General features: G+C 36.4%; 1 protein-coding gene across 3 annotated transcripts in view; it reads right to left on the reverse strand.

Annotated features, from left to right (window-relative positions):
• Positions 1–10,230, reverse strand: part of LOC18423971 (sec34-like family protein) — a 33,242-nt gene extending 23,012 nt beyond the window's left edge. For all 3 annotated transcript variants that reach the window (XM_006828565.4, XM_088854759.1, XM_088854760.1), the window contains exons 1-8: positions 10,112–10,230; positions 8,953–9,036; positions 8,232–8,339; positions 5,404–5,448; positions 5,238–5,312; positions 4,994–5,089; positions 521–598; positions 111–196 (exon numbers count right to left, since the gene is read on the reverse strand). In XM_006828565.4, the coding sequence (XP_006828628.1) occupies positions 111–196; positions 521–598; positions 4,994–5,089; positions 5,238–5,312; positions 5,404–5,448; positions 8,232–8,339; positions 8,953–9,036; positions 10,112–10,201 (662 nt within the window). In that variant the 5' untranslated portion in view covers positions 10,202–10,230. The remainder of the gene's footprint in view (positions 1–110; positions 197–520; positions 599–4,993; positions 5,090–5,237; positions 5,313–5,403; positions 5,449–8,231; positions 8,340–8,952; positions 9,037–10,111) is intronic.
• Between the last annotated feature and the right edge of the window lie 11,111 nt (positions 10,231–21,341).

The raw sequence follows: 21,341 nt of genomic DNA on the forward strand, positions 1-21,341 counted from the left end.
CACTCCCCTACTTCAATTTAATTGTTTGTCTTAAAGTCCAAAAATTGAGAAGTTAGTTTTAACACAATAAACTTTAAATGAATATAAAACAAATCAACTTTGTCACTTACGAAATGCACTCATCAAGTCGTTTCAATAAAGGAAGGAAATGTCCACTTCCGACATTCATGTTTGTCGAGTAAAAATTTGTAGCGACCTGAAATCAAGCAAAAAAGTATTGGAAGATTAATAAATGGGAGACATTCATATGCAAACATACATAAACACATATAGGCAAAACTGCAAGGTATAGAGATACTCATATGCATAAATTTACACAGCTCTACACAAAGCGTGCAGTAATGCATGATACTTTCATACATTAAGTGCACCTCATGCCCACATGTACATGTGCCAATGATTATAAGGCCTATACAAGGCACAAAAATATTTCTTTCTAAATGTAACCATGTAGAACACTAAATAGTTTTTCTAAAAATTAAATGTGTAGAAACCGTTAAGATATTTAGATAAACCTTACGTTCTCCAATTCATCAAAATAGTTAAGCTTGCTACGAAGAGCTTCTGCAAACTGAACCAACCTCTCCTTTTCCATAACCTACAATTCAAAGAAAGCAAACCTCAGGAATGACAGCCATATAATTAGTAGAACAGTACGAGATATTGAAATTTCCCATGAAAATTTGCATGGCTTGAAGTCATCGATGTCATTGAAATACTATTAAATGGCCCACCTTCTACATAGAAGAGAACAGGAAACCAGATGCAATAAAGTAAGTGAGTAATACCAATAAAAAATACAGCTTCTAAAATAATAATGTGTAACATTGAAGGTTAAAAATAAACAAACCCAAGCAAACAAGCATCCCTGCCCTCCATTCTAATTTTATCGCTCGCTTGAAAATGACATTGCATGAGCTGCAAATACTGCAGTTAAAGTAACACTTCAATGAACATAGCAAAAGGATGGAAAGTTTTTGAATAGACAGCACCATGGATAGCATCAGTATGCATCTTCATACATAATCAGAGGAGACTTCTAAGCCTTGTTATGAGCACTAGAGAATCTTTTCGGTCTTTTACTTGGACGTGTGTAAGGTTTTAAAATTAGCCGGACTAAGACAAAGTCTATAGAACGCAAGTTTAGTAATAATAGGGGTAGAGACGAGAAAGTAGTTAAGATTGATGGCCAAGAAATACCAAAAAGAGCGCACTTTCGATATCTTGGGTTGATGATCCATGAAAATAGAGAGATTATGATGTCGCACATAGAATTAGAGTTGGGTGGGCGAAGTGGAGATGTGCAACCAGAGTTTTATGTGATTGCCACATATCAATGAAGTTGAAAGGCAAGTTCTATAAGACAGCTGTGACACCAACTTTACTTTATTGGGCGGAATATTGGGCGGTCAAGAAACAACATATCCATAGATTGAGTGTAGTTGAGATGAGAATATTGAGATGGATGAGTGGAAAGACAAGAAAAGATAGAATTCGAAACAGTGCTCCAAAATATGTTGGGCGGCGCCTAGGTGGTTGTGGGGGGGGGGGGGGGGGCGGGGGTAGGGTGCCCGCCCAGCACCTAAGCGGCCACCCAGAACATGGGCGACCTAGAACCATAAGAAAAATAAGAAAATAAGAGAAGATAAGGAAAAAGAGTAGATAGTAAATAGTCCATAATGGCATAATCCATATTTTTATACAATGATAAAATCATACAAGCACACACAAGAGTAGATAGTGAAACTAGAAAATAAGAAAAAGAAAAAATATATACAGTCTAAAACACAACACCAAGAGTCAAGTGTCTTCAGTCATCATCATCAAGAGGAGTAGAGTAAGCATCATCGGATTTGAGAACATCATCATCAGAATCATCTCCCTCTTCAACATAACGCTCGTCCTCTTCTGTTTCTTCTTAATCCTCCTCTTCCCCCTCTTCTTCTACTCCCCTCTTACTCTATGCAGATGAGGCCCTAGGAGTCTTGATTGCTCTACCTGGTGCCTCTTCACACTTTTCTTGTTTTTTGTGTTTCACTGAACTCAAACATTGTTTAATCGCCTCTCTGATAACCTCATAAAACATCTTTACCCAAGGCAACATCCCCCTTAATACCAACAAGGTGTTTCTTGAACCGATAAATACCCTTTTTAGAATATTTTCCACAATAATTACACCTTATACAATTTTTGTCATTTGGATTCAGGATCACCACTTCTAAAAGAACCTGGAGAAGATATTTGCATATAACAAGTTTCATATTTTTCCTTTTCTGGTTTTACTAAATTCATATATTGTTTAATCTCATACGTAATAGTTTCAGGAACCTTTTTACAAGAAGCAATATTTTCTCAAATTGGTTAATACCCCCATTAGTATCTTTTTCACAAAAATTGCACCTTATACAATTTTTATCATTTGGTTTCGTGTTATAACCATACTTCCAATCCGGATCACCTCTTCCAGCATAACCAGAAATAGACCCATCCAAATGACAAGGATTTTATTCTTGTTTGTGTTTTAATGAACTCATATAGTGCTTAATCGCCTCTCTTATAGCTTCAATAACATTTTTACAAAAGCAACATTCCTCCTAATACTGGAAAATTGTTTCTTCAACTAGTTTATGCCCCCTTTTGCATCCTTTTCATAATAATTGCATCTTATGCCATTCTTATCTACAGGATTTGGGTTATAGCCATCTTTCTAACTCAGATTACCACTTCGATTAGATCCTAAAGAAGACATCTCAAAATAATACAAGCAATCTAAAAAAATAAAATTTTGCACTTACTTTGATTGCTTGATCTCCAAACTTCCACCTTTGGAATGTTTTCTAGTGTCAAAATCTTCTAAATCACCCTCTAATAGGCCTAAAAAAACTCTAAAACTAAATTCAATCTCAATAGGTGATATTTGGATCGATTTCTTGTGACTTATCGAAATCCTTCGATCCTATGAAAATCACAAAAAAAAACTAGCTTTTTTTTTAGGTTTTCTTCTCTCTAAAATGTGCCCCAATGGGGTTACGTTTTAAATGAACTTAAAACCCAAAAAAAAATCCAAAAATGCTCTTAAAAAAGGGGCATTTCCTCCCCTAAGCAGGGAGCAGGCCCTGGGAAGCCGCCCAAGGCTAGACACTGAGGACCCGCCTAAGCGGGTGCCCTACCGCTTGGATGGGCCGCCTAGGCCTAGGCAAGGCACTCAAGCCAATGTTGCCAGATTCGCTCCGAAGTCTTCTTCAGTTTGGTGAGAAAAATAAAGCAATTCGGTGCTTCGGCCGATCTAGGGGAAGACTTCGAACTTTTTTTTAATTTAGTGTAAATAAATTAGATATTTATATATACAAATAATGGAAAATTTTAAATAAAAAAAAAATTAAAAATTATATTTTTATATAGTTATTTCTTTGCAGGCCAAAGTAGACTCGAAGTATACCCGAATCTAACCGAAGCACCTCGAATCTAGCCGAAGCAACAGCACTAGGCCTCGCTTCTCTTTGGTTTATGCATAAAATCCAAAGGCTTCGACATCTTCAGCTGAAGCAAAGCGAATTTGATAACATTAGCCCAGGCCCTCTGGACTGTCAAGGCATTGGGCGGTCCGCCTTTTGGAGCAATGATTCGAAATAAATACATTCAAGAATATTTAGGTGTGGCATCAATAGACGATAAGATGAGAAAAAGTAGACTTAGGTGGGCTGGCATGTGTAGTGCAGTCCTAAAATAACACTTGTTAGGAGGTGCGAGTTAGTTCAAATAGAAGGCTCAAAAAGGGCAAAGGGTAGGCCAAAAGGACATGGTTGGAAGTAATGAGAAAAGATATAGAGACTTATGGCCTCATTGAGGGTATAGCCCTTAATAGAGCAGAATGGTGGACCAGGATTCATGTAGCTGACCCCAATTAGTTGGAAAAAGGCTTCAATGATGACTTGAAGGTGGGTAAGTAATGGAATTCGAACCAGGGATGTTGCAATTCAACCTTAAGTACCCTGATCACGGAGCTCAAATCTCACTTGGGATGTTGCAATTCAACCTTAAGTACCCTGATCACGGAGCTCAAATCTCAATTCCCAATCTCTCTTTTTCTTTTGATAATTTCAATATGGAATCTTAATTAGATAGATTTATTTACTCCTTACAATTGCAATCACCAAATCATATGCCTGATGACAGTAGTATTCCCCTTAACATCCCCCCCCCACCCACAAAAAAAAAACAACCCCAAACTAAAAAAATAATAAAATAATTAAAAAAGAAATAAAGAAAGATATAACTATGCCTAAAGACTATACGACAAAAACTAGAATATATCAATTATATAATTTGTTGAATGGATTACAGACAAGAAACTTTATTTGTCAATTACACCACCCTTTAGTAGGATATATGCCTTAAACCCAAATAACAGAGTGAATTAGTGATGCATTGAGAAAGAACAAAATATTTGCTATTTAGACAATATATGAGACGCATAAGAATTAAAATGTGCCCTCACCCAGCCAGTAATGCAGTAACACAACCAGAAAAGAACCCAATAACAATGAAGCAACAAATGCTCAATCCTGCTCCCATTACCAGCATCTCCAGGAACATCTACTGGAAGTAGAAAACTTCTCTGCTGCTGCTGATTATTGACCAACTCGCCAAATCAGTTATAAAGCACCGAAAGATGTCCATGTGGCCCCAACAGTACACAGGCATATGTTTACCCTCTCAAGGCATCAAAAGCAACCAAGAACCTCATTCACAACCAAGAAGAAAGAAAGCAAACAGTAACAAAAGTATTTTTACTCAATGTGAACAGTCCTTTTACTGCATTCTCACCAGCGGTACTATCTATCCATTCAATAGGAAAAAAGTCCCCTAAAGTAAGATGATCACACTCACAAGGCATTCTCCTAATGTGTCTTGGATGAGATGTACGATTTATAAAATTCAAAAAAAATCTAAATAAAAAAGGATGCGAAAGTAAGGATTTGAATGTACATACTAGTCGTTCGCATGCATCATGCAAGGTCTTAGTCTTTGTTGCAACGGCCTGATGCTGCAGTTGTAGATCATCAAACAAACTCAATGTGTCATCGACCTGCATTCACATAAGTAGAATAACTTTAGTGTAGGAAAGTAAAATCATGACCATCTAGCTCAAACATTAAACTGGGTCTCAAAAACATAAACTAAGATTACAGTATCAATATAACTTGATATTACATAGAGAATAAAATCAGCCATACTTGAGAAAGAATTCCATCACATGTTTGTATACGTTCTGTCAAGGTGTTGACATACTGCCGATACTTCTCCTCAGTCTATGCAATGGAAGAAAAACTCCAGTTATTAAAGTGTTTGTTTCTAAAAAGCTAGAAATTATCCAAAAAAAATGAGAGGAATATGACTGACCTCTGATTTCATAGCTGATTCGAGACTAGTGAACCATTTATAGAACTACACAAAAAGAGAGTAAAATCAGCAACCATCACACAACGAATGTAAAGATAACAAGTAAGTTGACTCATAAAACCAGAAACCTCGAGGATAAGAGGAGCAAGATAAGCTCCCTCACTTCCTCCCTCCATCCATGCATGCATGAACATGTGCAAGCATGGGCACATCACACAACACCCGCGCACACACGTACACATGTGCACACCCACCAAGTCATACATAATTTCCTAGAAAATATGTTCAAGGAAAATTCATAGAATCCAATAAAAGTTAAAATAAGTACAGACTTAAAAATCTCAATAAAAAACTCTGGAAAGCCATAAAACACGGTTAAATATCATAACTAACAAAAAAGAAAAAAAAAAAATTTCAATAAAGGCATGAAACAACTCTTTCAATAAAAAGAAAGAAAGAATGCATCGAACTAGTTTTTACAATAAATTATCTAAAAAGAAGAAGGAAAAAGCCCTTTATCCTAAGGAGAGGAGAACAAGCAGCTTGCTAACAAACATTCCATAATTTCATGGAAATGCATCACTAAAAAATCCCTTACTTTCCATTTAATCAGAAAGAGGTTTCCCCATAGAATGTAAACACTAATATTTTCTAGATACTGTAATTCAAGAATAGAAAAGAGAATGGGTAAGTTAAGAAGTGAGGTGGTTAGATCCTCAATAAGGCTTATGAGGCCTTAAATAAAGCAAAAACCATTAACGATTTTCTATTTAAAATGAATGGCAACTAGAAATAAAAACAATGACGAACTTGCTAAAGTTAAGCTCAAGCCAATCAAATAAAACTTAACCCAACTAGAAATAAAAACAATGATGAACTTGCTAAAGTTAAACTCAATCCAATCAAATAAAACGTACCCGTTATGATATAATAACATGCGTGTCAAGCATGTTTCAAAGCGTCTAAAATAGATGCGTTCATCATGTGTCTTGATAGATGCGTTCATCATGTGTCTTGACACGTGACTAGACATGACTCAGAAGTGGATATTCATGTCAAACATTGTTCGTATATTCCAAAGAATAGCTAAGGTCCTGCATGACTGTACATACCTATGATCAGGGCTGATACCCATTGGTTCCACAAAAACGTTTTCAAGCCAACAGTGGAAGAACAGACATCATGTCCTAAATGACTTGCCTAGGCTGGGGAAAAGACCAAAGTTGCAGTCACCTATATAACCATTATAACCAAGGGGAGGATGATTTTTTGACCTTATAACCATTAGGCGCAATTTGAGAGCGGCCTTGATAAGCCCTCAAGATGCCTTGGCTGAAAACAAGATAAGTGCAAGCCCTTGGTGAAAGTATGAGTGGCTGAGACTTGGAAGCACACCATTTTGCTTGTGTAAAATACAATTTCCAAGGGTGAGGTTTGTATAAGGTGCCCACCTTATACTCAATGTTCAAAAATGTGGATTCGGGTGCCTAGGCATTTTGGGTGCCTGGCCGCCTAGGTGCCCGTCCACCTGGCCGCCTAGGTGCCCGTCCAAAGACAGGGGGCCCTCACCAAAATTCAACCCCCCCCCACCCCCCGCCTCAAAAAAAAAAACAAGGGAATTCTTAGGGCATGGTTTGAAGTCTCTAGGAGTTTTTAGGGAAAATTTTAGAGCCCCAAACTCCTCGTGAAATAGACGAAACTGTAATAGTACAATCACATAACAGATTTACAGATACAAGTCTCAAAGAGATTATAACTTGTAAGACATAAAAATGTTTGAAATCCCAAATATCATTGTAGGAAACTAGAAGTCTGAACTAGAAATGATACACAAAGTCAACAAGACAAAATGAAAAAACAAATACATCAAGTCATCAACCAAACATGTAAATATATTGTAAAAAAAAAAAAAAAGTAAAAGAAAAAACACATGATTCGCAACATAATATGTTCGAGCAAAATAAAATCAAAACCCTCTTCCAAATACGATAATACTTTAAAAATATCAAAATCAAATCGATGTCGTTGCATACTTCATCTATTGGGTCGCCAAAAGTCCTCAAAAGCAACTACTAGAAGCTCTAAATCCACCCACGAACTATTGTCTTTGTTTTGGGAAGAAATCGCAATCAAAACTTTATCGATCTTTCGATAAATCACAAAAGAGTAGTTTTTTAGGGAGTTTTTCTCACCCTAAAAGCTACGGTTTTTGTTTTGGGATTTAGAATACCCCCCAAACCCTTTTTCCCCCCTTTCTAAAGGAGAAAACTTGACATTATTTTTACCCTCGCCGAGGCTTTTTTCGCCCTTCCGCAAATTGTCACTAAGCAGCGCCGAGACTGTAGCGCCCAAGTGGGCGCCTGGAGACAGGCCACATAATTCCACCACCCAAACAGCGCCTAGGCAGTTTTTGAAATTTTTCGCCTAGGCAGTCGGGCAGCCAAATTTTCAAACACTGCATATACTGTACATGTAAGGTGGAACCTCTAAATTTTGTCAGAACATGTAGTTCTAGTGTCGGATATGTGTCCAAGTGCTAAGATGAGAAGAAAAAGCAGATAACAGGAAGGCATAGCTATTAATTTAGAGTTTCTCTTTTCATGAGTGTTCAGAGTAGGGATGGCTTGCTATGAACATGGATTCAAATCTAAAACTAACGATTGGAATAAAGACCTTCCTAGCCACAACATCATATGGTAGAAAACAACAAAAAGGTGCCATTTTCACACCATAAAGCCAAGCAGTCTCTCATTGACAGACCTGGAGGTCCACATGAAATTTGTAATCAGTTACATGGAGTTCTGTACAATTAAGATTGAGCAAGGCACCTGATGACTATTAACCAAAACTGCTTCTATGGGCCATGGAGTTTCCAACGAATTGTCCTTTGTGTAAACTGATGTGCTATTTTCCTGCTTTACAATCTGCTCTTGTGACTGCACGAATAAACATGCGCATCAACTATTAAACAAGGAAACAAATAAAAGCAAAAGGTAAGTCAATGTCAAAGGCATATGGTACACATGGAACGAACTAATATTAGAGAAGACACTCCAAATAGTTAACATTGCATTCTCTATAAAGATGATGAGACCGAAAATAATTGTGAAGGTGGTGATATCAATAGAAACAAGCCAATATAAGGAGAAAGTTTGTATAAGGTTGACACCTTAAATTATAGAATTAAGGTGCACCTAAAATGCTTCGAAAAAAGTTGTTTTGATGTTGGAAAAACATCTAATTAATCATATCGACGTTGAGATGCATAGCTACAGAAAAAAAAAAAAGAGAGATTTCAAGTGCTGAAAATAGTACATCTTGCAACACAATATCCGGACTGTCCATTTTCAAGTTTTTCATGTGTTTATAGAACTGCTTGATTTGAACTATTTTTGGAGTTTAAAATTTTATAATTAGAAATAAAAAATAGATTTTTGCACCATCTTAAGAATTTTCGACACCAAAATTGCATCTCAACAAAGTTTGGAGTGCACCTTACTTTAAAGGTTACAACCATATGGAAACCACAGCCCCAATATAAATGCTTACCACATTCGATGGAAAGGGTCGCTCTGTGACTGCGTGTGAAAGTGCAATCACTGCTGCTTTTTCTTGCTCCGTTAAAGGAGCATTCTGAAAGAAAGAACAATGAGTAAGGATGTAGTCAGCTCTAATAAGCAACTTTGTATCCCACATAAAAATGATTTTTTACTAAACCACGTGAATAGAATGGAAAGTTTAAAATTCTATAAGTTAATGCTAAGAATCCTTAGTAACAAGAAGGTAGAATAAATGTAAACTTTGGATCTTATCAATTGAAATCCTTAGTATTCTCTTTAATCAATTGGACCTTTAGTAAAAAGTGAAGCAGCTTATGGAGGAATGGTGCTTTTTGGGGATGCAGTTCCAACTTCAAGCCAGTTCAAGGGTTCCCAAAAAAAATCTTAGTGCCTAAGAAAGCTTATATCCTAGCAACTACACCTTTATAGTAGAGTATATCATCCTATTTATAATTTAGGTTATTTATCAGAGAAAAACTTTAAAATGAATGGCCAATTTATTTTCACTCCCTTTTTATGATTATTTCTCCTGCCTTTTCTTCCTTCTTATCAGACCTACAATAATTGCTACTGTACAGAATCAGATCAGAAACAAAACCTCAAGGTCCAAGCATTGCCATTTTACATTTCAGAAAGAAACTCATCAAAATCAATTTCCTTAAGATGATTAATGACAACTATTTCAAACTGGGACATATCATCAAAAATGGAAGTTCACTTCATCATAGAAGTCAGTACAAATAAGTCTCACAATCGCATTTTGTAATAAAATTCGATGTAACTAGACTTTATCAATTGATACCAAACATGACTAAAACACAAAATTCATGAAAATGGAGCCCCATTTAACCATGAAATACAATAAATCTAGGTACCAAATAAATTCATCACGTAATATGTTAAAACTTGTCACACTAAAAAGATTCACAGGAATTCTACGGCTCATCACAAAGACAACTATCGGACTGTAATGTGAAGATCCATGAAAACACAGCTCCATTTACATGCATATTTAAGCTTCATTGTATAAATAAAAGCAGAAATTCGAACTGTAAATTGAAGATCTGTGAAAAATGGAGCAGCATTTCTCTGTAAATATTGGTGAAATTAGGATTTATTAGAGTGATGAAAAAGGGAAATTATGATACCTGCTCCCATGAAGAAGCGAAACCGTAACCTTTGGAAACAGCAGCTGATGATTTGCGAAGAGGAGTCACAGGGCTCGCTCTGCCCGCCATCGCCAAACACCAAATCTGAATTTCGTTTCGTTCCGCTTTCGTTCGGCTCGGGCATTTATATACGGATGGATTTCTATGAGGTAGCCGATCCATACTGTACATATGCTGAACCCACGTAAACCTATCTTGAAAATAGATTTTTAATCCAAAATTATAAGAATTTATGGCCAACGTTAAGGTGATCATAAATATAAAATAATATAATTTTTTCTAACATATAATTTTTTCTAACATTCCAAAAGTAATTTTTTTTAAAGAAAATTTTGACACCTTCTAAAATTCATTTTAGCACTGTGGGTGTTTTTTGTAAACGTTGGTGAGTCAGCTCGCTCTTACACCCGAGTAACTTTTCCCTCTTAAGGATGTATCGTAGTTAAAAGATTATATGCTCCTGCGGATCATACTGTCCATTTACGATCGCTCATGGGAGAACCCAATCTCGGTGTATTTGGTTTAAGGACTCCAAGTTCCCGGCAAATAACAACCCCCCAAACAAAAACAAAAATAAAAAAAATAAAAAAAGACAACTTTAAATCATATTATGTGCCTCAAAAAGCCATACCCAATCGGGAGATTAGATTAATTGTTAAAAATTAAAAATCAATTTTTAAAAAGGAAATTTACGAAAAGGTGCAGTTTGTATAAGATTGTATCCTTAACTAATCAAAATAAGGCGCACCTCCAAACTTTATTATAAAATGTAATTTTAGAATCGAAAATTCTTTAGAAGGCTCGGGACTCTATTTTTTATCTCTAATTATAGAATCTAAATTTCTAAAAATAGTTCATATTAAGAAAATCTATAAGGGCAAGTTTTCTATGCTTCCCCTACAGCATACAACTTACTTCCTCTTATCCAACCGTCCATTATGAATTTGAGGGCTAAGATTGCCCCAATCACAATCTCACGTCTCTACACTATTTTATTTTTAACCATTTTCCATAAACTATTTTGATACCCTCTAATAAACTCGCACTAGCGAAAAATATTAAAAAAATATTTCCAATAAAATAAAATAACCAAAATACCCAGGAAAGTTTCAATGGGTATTTTGGTTATTATATTTTATCGAAAAATTATTTTTAATATTTTTTTATAGGTGTGCCCCAATGAGAAGATGGCACATACCAAATTTTATATTCATACAATTTATATAAAAAAATAAAAATAAAATATTTTGAGACGATGGATCTAAGATCAAACGGTGAGATGCTCTCTTGATCAAAATTGGACGGTTGGATGGTAGGGGAAGTATAGAAACCTTTTCCAATCTATAAATGTATGAAAATCTTTAAAATACAGTCCAAATAATATGTTACAAGATGTATTATTTTTGGATAGGGACTTTTTTTTTCCCATATCCATACATCTTGACATCAAGATAATCAATTAAATAGTTTTCGAATGTCAAGACAACATTTTTTTTGATAGATTTTTTAGATCCACCTTAATTCTGCAATATAAGGTGTGAACCTTATATGAATTTTTTTCCTTTATTGAAATACCCATAAGATACTATGAACTATTTAACATTTTAGCCATAATTTCAAATTCATTAACATAACATACATGATAATGAGTTGGAATAGCTGCAAATATGTAAATTGTTGAAGAGTATTATTTCATGATAAATTTTCCTTTTTACAATAATCATATGTTGATATTTAGGTGGATCCAAAATTTCAAAAAATAAACCCTCCTTGGCCACTCTTTTACCTGAGAAAGTAAATATGCGGTATGCTCCTGCGTGAGATGTAACGAACCGAGCCTTTATCTAATATGACCAACATGCCCCTACCCTCAAGTGGCATGTTTGAAATTTCCTATTTGTTTCATTTTCTTTGCGTTTTAATTAAATTTCAATGCCTATAAATTTTGTTGAGAGAGTTTCCTCTAATAGTTCTTCAATTTGGAACATTCTTTATCAAAATACTTGAAGAGAATTGAATAAAAAAAAAAAAAAAAGACCATTGATAGACATGTTTGAAACCAAGTTTCACACATTTTTATTAAGGAGTAGTTATTTTTACTTCTTTTTGTTGCTGTTTTTTTATTGTTCTTTTCCACAAATTAATGGAGATCCATCTTTTGTAGATATACTCCTACTTATAAAGAGTTTAATATCTTATTAATATCTTATTGATAAAATCATAATTGAAATTACCGATAAAATTAAATCAACTAGAATCATAAAAGAGTGAAAATTACAAAACTATAAGAATGAATAAGAAAACTTACCAACCAGCCTCACAAACTTGGCATTCAGAGTTTAGGCTTGAATTAGTTTTATTAAATTTTGTATTTGTGGTCTCCAACTTAAAAGAAGACTTGAATATTGATTGTTGTTGTAAAATTTAATTATAAAATTAAATTTAGGATTTGAATTAGTTTTGAGGATGAGCAAATAGATCGGATGAGTAAATATTGATTATTGTTGTCATTTAGGATTTTTCCTGGTTGCAATTACTTTTCATATTGTGAAACATTGGTTGGAGAATTATTTTCAATTGGTTCTTCGTAGTATCATCATCATACTTTTTTTCCCTCATTAAAGTCAAATTTATTTGGTTTTCAGTTTTATTTTTTTATTTTTTTAGTATTTTAATTTTATATGCTAATTATTTTATATTTCAATTTAGTATAAATATGAAGTATCAATAGCAAATCTTCTTGGTGTTAGAGTTTTGCATGACTGCCATTGACTACTATCAAAAGTTGTACTAACATTCTCTATTTATGATTCCACCTGCACCGCACCCCATCTCTCCATTATATGAATTTTATTTTTGCTCAAGTTTTTCATTGTTGATAAAATCTCCTCCTACTAAGAACTCGATGTTACGTCCTCTTTGATAGAAATCCATGTGCTTTGAAATGAATTTATTGTTTTAGTATATTTCTAACATTTATTATTAGGATTTTGTTTGTAAGTTATTTCAGTTTCCACTATGTAATAATATAAATAAGAAAAAATAAATCTTGAGAAATATGTTTATCCCACTAAAGAATAAAAGTAAGAAATGTTTATACGATATGAGGAATTGAACCCCCCAAAGCTCACTAGACTGATAATTCCATGTAGTGATACATATAGGAGAGACACAATACATTGTGTGACCAGTGTATGTCTTATCTTTTTTTTGACAAATAATCAGTGTAATTCTTATCTTTGTACTTTTTTCTTTGGCATATTAATCGAATGGGTGGGAACCTAATAGTTTAGCGAACAAAAAAAATAAAAAAATAAAAATAATTTAGGTTTTTAGCGAGGAATATATTGGATTTAGTGCTATCCAAAATCACCCATATTCCGACATTACGTGGGATTGAGATATTCTAATATTATATGGGGATAGAGATATTTTTTTATTATGTGATATTGATATTGATAAGTTTCTTAAAGAAAATAGAAATCTAAAAAAAAATTATGACTCTTTTCTAGATATATGTATCATCAATACAAAGTTTTCTATTTATATATATAGGATGAAAGTGCATAGAATTTGTATTCCCTATTTGGGTCACCATATAGGAATATTAGTTCCTCTAGAGAGAGAGTGACCATAAGGGAATATTGGTTCTTTTTGAGAGAGAGGGAGGGCAGGGCATCCTGTGCTTAAGATGCAAGGTTTCCTCTTAGATAGAAGAGAGCTTCTTACGGAAAGAAAACATTAAGATAGTGACTCTTATAGACTCTCGAAGATTGAGAGCCTTGTTTTTTTGTAGAGAATCGGTTCTCATTAAAATTTTGAGTGATTTCCCTTTTAGTTAAAGAGAAAGTCAGTTTTTCGTTGCTCTCGCGTCTCTCTCAGGTGTTGTCGATATCCTCCCCAATCCGTCAGATTTTTCTTTAAAAGGCTAGTGGTGGGGGGCCTTGCTTATAGGTTTCCTTCCCTTTTTACACTGAACCTTTGATCTTTTTTTTGAAAGGCTAGCAGCGGGGGGCCTTTTAAGGGCTTCCTTCCCTTTTTACACTAAACATTTGGTTTGTCTAAGTTGCTTTAGATAGACAACCGAGGATGGCCCTTAGTGGGGCATATGAACTACTTCACCAAGACTTGGACTGATGACAAATGGGTATCTCTTTGGGGGCTTACACCCAATATACTGAGCTTAGGTAGGGGCTCTTTGGTGACCGTCTTGAAAGTCTAGACCTATTGGCAATGGGAGCCTTAGTAAGATGGTCCCTTTGGGGGCTTACACTCAATATATCGAGCTAAGTCAAGGGCTCTTTGGTGGCCATCCAGAAAGTCTAAACTTATCGGCAATTGGAGCCTTAGTAAGACAGTTACCCTCGGAACCAGGGCATTGATCTAGGCTAGGCAATCAATTGCCTTACTAAGAACTTCTATCTCGGAATGCCAACGTGTTCTTCTTGTTTTTGGTTGACGTCTTGGATTGGAGAATCCATTCAACAAATAGCTATCTTGTCTTGCCATCTTGATGATTCTTCTGATATTCAGAGGGTCCTCAACAAGGTTGACCCAAGTTGCTGAATTTTTCTTAAGCTCTGTGTTTTTTGGTTTCGATGGTAAGGTACCCATGAGGGGTATTGATTCCTAAACTACCAAATTTTTGCTATAATTAGTTAAAGCCGCATTGATCAAATGCCGCATCAATCTGTTTATTAGTCCAGGTGACATTTCAGGTTTTCACTTGAACTAGATAGAAGTGGTGTCGCAGAACGGTTTTCACTAACTTCCTCTCTTCTTCTTTTTTTGAGGCTCTTTTATCTGTGACTTTGATGTCACGTCCACTTTCTATTTCCATTTTTACTCATGGTGCCCTTTCAGGTTTTCACCATACCTAATTTTCTATTTTAGAACATTTTTACTCTTGGCTTCATGGTCATGCTCATCTTTCAGTTTTACTCATGATGCCCTTTTGGGCTTTCACCATACCCAATTTTTATTTTAGGTGATCTTACATTCGCTTTGTGGCAATGTCCGCCTGAAGCTCCCACTTTTACTCATGATGATCCTTATCGGAAGCTCATCGTACCCGGTTTCTTTTTTTTTAAGAGATTAACCTCATGATGCGTAAGATAGAGGGGTTATAACTGTACAAGGCTCGCTGAGGCAATAGATACCAAGAGTGATGCTTTTATTAGGAAGGTGAACACCACTAGAGATGTTTTGGGTTTATACAAGGTGATGAATGATTCACACTTGCTAGGTATTGGGGGTTTTAGGTGGATTAGTAAATGACTGATGCATGAAAAACTCCCTCGGGATAATATGTGTTTTCAAGGTAAAAAAATGGTCACCTCCCTCGGGGGTTGAAAGGCTCCTTTGAGTGATGAGATTATAACATGTTCTAGACGCCGGTCATAGTGTACCCACACCACTGAGGGTAGTGCCTTACTGATGATGATGACCTATCACTGGGGATCATAGATCAATAGAGTGACAAACCATTGGGGTGATGGACTACTGGGATAATGGTCTACTGGAAGTAGTGATCCACTGGGGGTGATGGATCATCAGGGGTTCTTATGACTCTTTGAGCATGATATTACTCATGGGGTCTTAGGAATGCTCAATGGGAAGGGTATGCTTGGTGTGGCTCCATGGGGACAATGGAGTTCTGAGGTGAAGCCCAAGTAAACAGGGGTTACTAGGATGGTTTATGATAGGGTAATTTCTTGGGTAAAGAAAATGATATTTTACCTGACTCACGGGGATGATAATTCAGGTTGATGGGGTAGTTGGGACTCCCATGATTTTTATGAGTCATCGAGGTTTTTTTAGTGGAAATCATGCAGCAACTAACTGATAGCAAAAGATGTATCTCCAGTGGTATTCGAACATGCTAGGGACAAGAATATCCTTGCTCAATATGTTTTCATTGGGGATCAAGTATATTAAGGATATGTTTTCACTGGGGATTAACCTCATTATGGATAAAACATCCTTAGAGTCCATCAAAATTCCTTAGACTGAACCCAGGGTTATACTGGCAACCTTTCATTATGGGCAATGTGATTTTGGGTGGTGATGTATCAGATGGTCGACGACACCAGGGGCAGTGTTGGGTGTTGCTATTGGCATAGATTGTTCAAGATTGACCTAGGCATTGTTGGTCGTGGTACCAGCGTGGGCACCCTCAGTGTCAGGATCATGATGGTTACTTCTCACCACAATCCGAGCATTGTGAGATCTGACATCTACTGGCTGTTTGGGCCAATGCGAGACTAACATCGCTGGTGTTGATGCCCAACGTTGCTACCCCATTGCCAGGGTAATCATGGTTACTTTATGTTACAATTCTTACTAGCTGTTTGGGCCAATGCGAGACTAACATCGCTGGTGTTGGCGCCAACGTTGCTACCCCGTTGCCAGGGTAATCATGGTTACTTTATGTTACAATTCTAGCATTCTGAGATCTGAGGTTTGGTGATTGTCTGAGCCAATGGGAGACTGACATTACTAGCCCTGGTGCCGGTGCTACCACCCCCCTCGTGAAAATAATCATTACCACTTTCCATCACATTCAGAGGTTTGACGTTCACCGGCATGTTGGACCAATGAGAGATCGACGTTGTTGGGCATGGCACTGGAATTGATGCCCCCATTGTCGAAATATTCATGAATATCTGCAACCACATTTTGAGGCTTGACATCCGCCCACCATGTTCTTGATGTTGCTCCTCATGACGCAGGCTTTGGTCTATTGGGGGACTTTTCTGGATTTCTGGACTTGATTTTGAGCCCACTTAATGGACAATAGGGCCGTCTGTGTTTCAAGGTGTTGGTTTTTGGGGTTTTTGGGTTACCCTAGGGCTCATGGTGGCTAGCCTGTGGTACTTCAGATCCCTGAAATTCCCTTAGTTGGGAATTGGGGTGTATATAGTGGCCCATTCTAGTATCAGAAAATCTCATTTCAAAATCTTCTCGTGAGTTTTTAGTGTTACCTTGTCCTGAGTCGGCATTACTGGTAACCCCTATGGGAGCAGACTTGTGGCTAGTCTCTCACTAGGTTACAATTCAATGGGACCCCTTCATCTACCATTGATTTAACGAGTTTAGGCCCAAAATCAAGGTAGAGAGCACAATTGCCCTGTCAAAATTTTCACACATAAACATATGAGATAATGGTTTTTTTTTGGGAATGTTTTGAGAAAAAAGATTTACATGATTGATTGATTGAGAGAGAGAGAGAGAAAGAGAGAAAGAGGAGACTAACATGCTGTTGGGAGGTGGGGAGAGACAAATGTTTATAGGATCTAGAATATGGCAGTTTTGAAAAAAAAAAAAAAAAATACATATGGTGAATGAATAAGGGGGATGATTCTCTCACTTAATATATAAAATAGATGTGATCACATTTTACGTATTTAGATTATAGAGATGCTTAACTTCGTTAAGAAAAAATGTTAGCACATATCTATTATTACGTGAAACATTTTCATAAATTTGAACACATTTTTGGTAGGTGTTTTACTACTATAATGATGTTGCAAATTTGACGAGTAGGAGAAGCTCGTATCTCAACTACTAAACTCATGCAAATTTTATTATTACAGTTCCATTTGTGTATAGCTCGAAATAAGTTGGTCTTGAACTTCGAACCTTGTAGTGTTTCCATTATCAATAGATTAACCAATTAATCAAAATAATTTCCTGTCTTTTTCTATTGCGTATGTTACAAACTGTAAGAAAATTATTCTTGGAGGATACAATACATTAAAGTTTGTTTACAACCTTTTGCAACAATTACAACGACAATTGTACATCATTCTTCTAGTTGTAGCTTTTCATCTTCCATCAAGAATAAATAAGAATTGAGCCCTAGATGGTGCCAAAATAATTTATCATAATTATACAACTATGTAGATTAAAAAGCCTAGAAGGATGGTGACATCTTATTCATAAGTTTTAGAGACAAACAGAATAAAATAAAAAAATAAAAAAGCTAATATAAAAAATAAAAAAACTACTATAAACACTCAAAAGCTCTTTTTTTCTACGAAATTATTCCTGGAAAAACTAAGATGTTTCCAATTTATAAAAAAGGAAAAAATTAATTCCATACTTTTAGAGAGAGACAATATGTGTACTAGGGCCAATAGAGAATCCAAACCTAGACCGTGTTTCGAAGAGCTACAGTTTGATATAATTTTTGTGAATGATTGGAGGTCGGATGACATGAATTTGAGGCCGAAAATGGCATATTTTTCCGGTCGCCGGACCATTTTTCGGCAACTTCCCAAAATTGGAACGTGCCAAAACAGAGAAAAAAATGGACAAAATTTATCATAAAATGATTGTGATAGTATCCTCTTCAATTTGTGACCAAAATGAAGGCTTGGAACATCATTGATTGTGTCAGATTAGTGGTCGAAGAATCACGAGTTTATAAAACTTGGCTAGATTTAGGTTCTTCGTTAAAAATCCGTTTCGAGACGATCAAAGGGTATCAAAAACACGTGCAATAGTTCAAGCATCGATTCTATGACGATTGATCGCCCAAATTACCATCATAAGCATTCAATAAAACTCTTGAAGCCTAGCAATGGCAAGAGGCCCCTCATAGAGGGATGGTGTTGTTATTTGTGGAAAAGTGTTGAAGGGTATTTTGGTCATTTCAAGAAAAAATGGGATTAATATTTTAATTCATAAAATGAGCATTTTTTATAATTTTGGTAGGTTTTTAGCATTTCACCCTTGTTTTGTGGTTGCTCTATATAAAGAACTCGAGTCATTTGTAATACTCTCTTTTAGTCATTTGTAATCAAACTCTTGAACACTTGAGCATTTGGAGCTTGTTCTTTTACTTTTCTTTGAAGCTTATGACTCAAGATGAGAGGAGAGAGAAATATTTTCTAGAGAGAGAAAATATCCCTAGGAACCCTACACTCCTAAAATTCCAACTACCTTAGGATTTCTAACTCCCAATCCCATATTCTCTAGAACTCCTAGCTTCTATACGCCCCTAAAACTCCTAACTTCCAGTCCTAATCCATACGCCCTATGTCCTACCTTAGTCACCCTACACCATACACTATAGCGCACCATACACATTAACCTATCCCATATACCTTAATTATCCTACACCTTAGCCTCTACCATATACCTTAATTCCCATACACTATACCTCAACCTAACCTACTTTAAACTATACACCTAAGCCTTTGACCCTAACCTAGACCCTCACAAAACAAGACCTCTCTCCCTTATGTGCATGCGAAGAGACCAAGGAAAGTGTATCTAGGTTCAAGCACATTCTAGGTCTAGTCTCTCTCCTCTTTCTCTCTCTTTTTCTCTCTTTTTCCCTCTCTCTCTCTCCTCCTACTCAGACCCAAAGTGGATTCAAGCCCTCTCTCTCTTCACTCTTTCTCTCTCTCCCTCTCTCGCTCATTCCAGACCTGGACCCATCGGCCCTTACTCTCTCCCCCATCCACCCTTTATCTCCCATTCGCCTCCTCTCTCTCTCCCATCTACCCTCTCTCTATTCTCTCTGCCCCTCTCTCTCTCTCCATTCTCCTCATCCACCCCTCTCACTACACAGACCTCATTTGCCCCTCTCTCACTCTAGCCTCCTCATCCGCCCTTCTCTCACTACATACACCGATCCCCCCTACTCTAATACACCTCATCCTCCCCTACTCTCAGTCCACTCTCCTCATCTTCTCCTCTTTCACTACACACCCCTAACTACCCCAACTCTCATACTCCCCTACTCGTTCTTCTCACTCCACTCCCCCTATCTGCCCTACTCTCATCCACCCCACTCTCATTCCTCCTATCCACCCTTCATCCGCCATACTCTCTCACTCCACACATGTTAGCCGCCCTTCTCTCATTCTTTCATAGGCTCAATCATCCCTTGACCCCATTCACCCATCTTCCTTCATTTTTTTTTAACACTCTTTTCTCGCTCTAAATCGTATCTTAATTTCTCATTCATTTTACTTTGTTACTTATTCTTTTTCTTTGTATGTTGCTTCTTTCACCTCTTGAGCACTCAATTCGGGATCGTCCTGAGATAGTACTATAGGGTTCTAACTTTCAAATTATTATTGTAACCATCAGCTCGTACAGTGAAGTCGGGTTATAAGAGATACTGATTCTCTTACACTCAATCACTCGGGTTGGAGTCATCCTGAGTCAGCTTTCTTTAGAGTTCTGATCATTTCACTACTCTAACCACCGAGTCACACAGTGTTCAGGTTGTGAGAGGCTTTCATCTTTCTCTCTTTCTTTCTTTCTCACCTTCTTCTAACCCTTTATCACTTTCAGAGGGCTCTTTGGTTTAGTGACATAGTTATAGGCTTAGTTTTGTAACTCCACTTTCCAAACCCTTCGAGTACCAAGGCTTCAATCCTAGTCCTTTTCTTCGTCTCCGGTAATATCTCTTAGGAGATGTTACACCGGGAGGCTGCCCAATTTTCTTTGGGTCATATCTCCACTTCTTTTTACTTTGACTTCTTCATCTTCTTCTTCTCCTCACTTCTAAACTAAGTTCTTATCAAGTTTTTTTTTTTTTTTTTTCGTTTTCTTCTCTCTTGCTTATTTCTCGTCTCTCCACCCCCAAAACTAGAGCCATTTTAACCCATAAAACACATCAAAGAGGAGTACATTTTATTTGGATTTCATTAGCAGTTTTCAAGTGAGAGTTTAGGTGAGGTGTTGAGTTTAGAGAGGGAGTCGAATTCAAACAGCGCTACTGGACAGCCGGAGGGCTTTCGTTCATTAATCTAAGAGAACAATAGCCCGAGCTTATCCCACGAACTCAAACCGCGGTGAGGTAGGTACTTGAGTGCATCTCTTCGTCGCTTTAAAATCCTCTCAATAAACATACACTATCGTATTCATCCTATATACATGGATGTGGGTATAGGTTAGTTAGTACAAGTTGATTAATAAGATGAAGCATCCAAACCCTCACTTTCTTCAACCATGACTATCTAGAAACACATAAACGATAAAATGCTCTGTTGGTGAATTAATGATGATTTTTTAACTTACAAACCCCATCCCTACCCTATCTTGGATTAAAATTCTTTGATGCAATATTAATCAAATATATGCAATGAGATATTCATGCACTGCAAATTTCTTATTCTTCACCTGCGCGAATCTGCATGTGCAAATATCTCATAACTAAGATGTTCAAACCAAAAAATTATATTCAATT

This window comes from Amborella trichopoda, chromosome 13 (assembly GCF_054954075.1).
Source record: "Amborella trichopoda isolate Santa Cruz 75 chromosome 13, AtrichopodaSantaCruz75HAP2 v2.0, whole genome shotgun sequence".
Classification (NCBI taxonomy): domain Eukaryota; kingdom Viridiplantae; phylum Streptophyta; class Magnoliopsida; order Amborellales; family Amborellaceae; genus Amborella; species Amborella trichopoda.